Here is a 3,546-nt window from a genome sequence, read left to right as displayed (position 1 = left end):
AGACAAAGGGTTAAAGACCCAGTCAGCAGATGTGGGCCAGACTGGGGAGAGGGAACACCCAGCTGAGAATTGAATCTTTTCCTGTCAGTGTTGTAGACTAGATTGGGACAGGGATAGAGAGAGAGAGAACACACACTCAGAGAACGATGGAGATTTCAAATAAGCTGTTGTCCACACAGTGCTGCTCCTACTTACTGGCTCTGCTCTTCTCCCTGTTCGTGGTGGTGCCCCTGGCAGAGAACGGACGAGAATTCAAAGGGAGATGCCTGCTCTTCAGCCGGGCCTTCTGGAGGGAGGAGAACAGCACCGGCTCGCTCATCAATCGTTTTGTGGTGGAGGAGTGGGGGCCCTCGGCTGCCTGTCAGTTCTGCACCTTTGTGGGATTCTTCACCCTCATCTTCTGCGCTGTGCAGGCCTGGAGGACCCTGTTCTACCTCTGCAAGGGGCATGATGAGTAAGTCTGAGCTCTCTCCCACCTCGGATTAGCCTCTTGCTGTGCTCCCCCCTCATCTTTTCCCCTCCTTCCCTCTCCCACAGTCTCTCTCCTTCCTCCCCCACTCACTGCTACCACCTCTCCTTCCTTCCCCACCTCACTGCTACCACCTCTCCTTCCTCCCCCCCTCTCTTCTGTACCCTCCCTTCTTATCTCTCTCACTTCTGCCTTTACTCACTGGTCCTCTTTCACTCTCTCTATTCATTCCTCTCTTTCCCTCACTACCTCCCACTCTCTGTTTCACCCTCCTTCCTTCCCTCCCTCTCCTTTCTCTCTCTCCCTTCTTTTCCTCTCTGTTGTCTTCCTTCCTTCCTTCTATTTCCCTTCTCTCTCACTTCCTCCATTTCCCCCTCCCTCCTTTTCTCTCTTTCTCTCTACCCATCTGCACTTTTCTCCCACTCTATATTTCTCTCTCCCTCCTTCCTTCTCTCTCTACCCTTTTTTGTTTCTCTCTATTCATTTCTCTTTCTCTATGTCCTCATCCTTCTCTCTCTCCTTCTCCTTCTCACTACCCCTCCTCCCCCCTCTCTTTCTACCTTTTCTCTCTCTGTCCATCTCTCCCTCTAACCCTCCTCCTCTCTCCTCCTCCTCTCTCTCTATCTCTCCTCTTTCCTTCTCCATCTCTTTCCCTCCTCCCTCTCTCTGCCTCTCCTTCCTCCCAGACTCTTTTGGATCTGAGCCCAGTGTGCTGTGACTGCCCCAGCCCCAGGCCCTGACAGTGCTGTGCCAGCCAGGCTGATCTACTGGGTGAGGGCAAAATCCCAGGCAAGTCTGATCTTAGCCACCACGTTTCCTAATCAGACACACTCACTCTTTCCAGGAAGGGTCTTTGGAGAGGGTAAGGAAGGAATGGGACAGTGTGTGACACCATCCAGCCAACCCTGGATAAACCTGCCCAGTGAGAACCTGGACCGGAGAGGGAGTTAGAATCCCAGCCTCTGCGACCTGACCTCCAACTGAGCCACAGCAACATCCAGAGTGATTTTATTTCCATTTGTTTCAGGAGAAGGCCATTCACAACGCCCCCCCGCTTCAGACTTCCTGCACCTTCGTTCATCCAGATTAGTCTGTCTCTAAAACCCCGTGTCACCCTGAACCTAACAAACTTAAACCTATCCAGCTCTATCTTGAAAGCTCCAGTTGCCCTCCCACCCCTGCAACCTTCCCAGTCTCGGCTGCTTATTTTCAAGGGAGAGGGGGCTGAGGTAGAGATTCCAGATTTCTCCTCCTGATGTGAGGAAATGCTTCTGGACCTCACCCCTGAATGTGGGGAGTCCCCACATCAGCCACAGGCAAGATGGAGGCAATCTGTAAATGTGACAGAGCTGTACCAATTATCCTTATTTGTGTCACGCAGTCTCTATAACATAGAATAATCTGGCGCTGCCAACTGTCTGCCCCTCTCCCACAGTTACGTTCAAGCCCAGACGTTCATGGAAAGGGAGCATGCAGTGTCCCATCAATGCTCTCGATGCCGTTAGAGAGAGGTAGGCACTGCAGAGATACAGTGCTTTATTTCCCCAACTCCACTTTCATCTAGTCCCTTCCCGCACTCCCTCCCTCCCTCTAGATGTTTGGGTCATTGAATGTGCTCAAGCCTGCGTTAGACAATTATATGAGGCGTTAGTGAGATCACGCCTGGAGTATTGGTTCCAGTTTTGGTCTCCTTACTGAGGAAGGATATGGTAGCAGTGGAGGCAGTTCAGAGGAAGTTCACCAGGCAGATTCCAGGGGTGAATGGGCTGTCGTACGAGGAGTGGTTGAATAGTATGGGCTTATACTCGTTGGACTTTAGAAGAATGAGGAGGGTAGGGGATATGACTGAGATATTTAAAATGGTAAAGGGGATTGATAAGGTGGATTTTGAAGAGATGTTCCCTCTCGTGGCACAGACTCGAACAAGAGGTCATGGATATAGAGTGAGAGGGGTAGGTTCAAAACTGAGATGAGGAGAAACTCCTTCTGTCAGACGGTTATAAATCTGTGGAACTCACTGCCTCTGAGTGCAGTAGAGGCAGAATCAATCAACAGATTCAAGAAATAGTTAGATATATTTCTGATGAAAAGTGGGATAAAAGGCTATGGGGAGCAGGCAGGAAAGTGAAGTTGAGACCAGGATAAGATCAGCCATGGTCATGTTAAACGTTGGAGCAGGCTCGAAGGACTGAATGGCCTACTCCCGTTCCTAATCTCTATAGTAGAGTTTTGGCAGATGAGAGGCTGGAGGGTTACTGGGGAGGGGGAGGTGCAGGTGGGAATAAGGGAACTGAGATCCCAGTCCATTTGGACGTGTTTGAGTTGACTGGCGGGGAGGGGTTTGAGGCATATTCACATGATGTGCTCCCAGTGGGGTCCTCACAGTTTGGATGCGAGGCTGCAGGCAGACGGTTTGTTCCCACCCACTATGCGTCAGCGCTCAAGGCAGCTGCTTAATGACCACAGGGATCTCCACTGCAGGATCTATTTGATTATCGTGACTAGCTCACAGGCACAGCCAATTAAATCACAGGTCCAATTAGATTGCCTGCCCAAACATTAATTCTCATCCCATCCAGGAAATGGCTTGTTAATGAGCTCATTCCCCCCCAACCTCTCTCTCCCTCCCTTCTTCCCCCGGAGTCCAGTTCTTTATTTTTATGGCTTCTGTCACATCTCCTTTGACCTGACCCAACAACCCAGCATTTGCTCTCAACATAGGCCGATGATGCCCACAGCATCACTATCCACTATCCAGTGACTGAGCTAGTGGTACAGGTTGGAGCATACTGTCCCTCGGGAACAATGGGAAGCCATTGGATTTGGTCCCTGCTCTAAACCCATTCCCCGCTCCCTGGTAACAATCCGAGATTTAATCAGTTTGACCACAACCTCCAGGTCACCTTCCAGCCCAAGATCAGCCTCTGGCCTCATATTCACACCATCTCCAGCCCATATATCCCTCCCTATCTCTGTAACCTCCTCCAGCCCCTACACCCCTCCCTATCTCTGTCACTTCCTCCAGCCCCTTTCACCCCCTCCCTATCTCTGTCACCTCCTCCAGCCCCTACACCCCC

The 3,546-nt window shown here is 51.1% G+C and overlaps 1 protein-coding gene across 1 annotated transcript in view; it reads left to right on the top strand.

Moving 5' to 3' along the window:
- LOC109922596 (transmembrane protein 179-like) overlaps positions 1-3,546 on the top strand; it is a 9,138-nt gene continuing 5,592 nt past the window's right edge. Inside the window, exon 1 of the mRNA XM_020522641.2 lies at positions 1-454. Within this exon, the coding sequence (XP_020378230.1) occupies positions 147-454 (308 nt within the window). The 5' untranslated portion in view covers positions 1-146. The remainder of the gene's footprint in view (positions 455-3,546) is intronic.

The sequence above is a fragment of the Rhincodon typus genome, chromosome 43 (assembly GCF_021869965.1).
Source record: "Rhincodon typus isolate 14 chromosome 43, sRhiTyp1.1, whole genome shotgun sequence".
NCBI classification, from domain to species: Eukaryota; Metazoa; Chordata; class Chondrichthyes; order Orectolobiformes; family Rhincodontidae; genus Rhincodon; species Rhincodon typus.
Note: the sequence above shows the minus strand (reverse complement) of the source record. Positions and strands in the feature narration are given on the sequence as shown.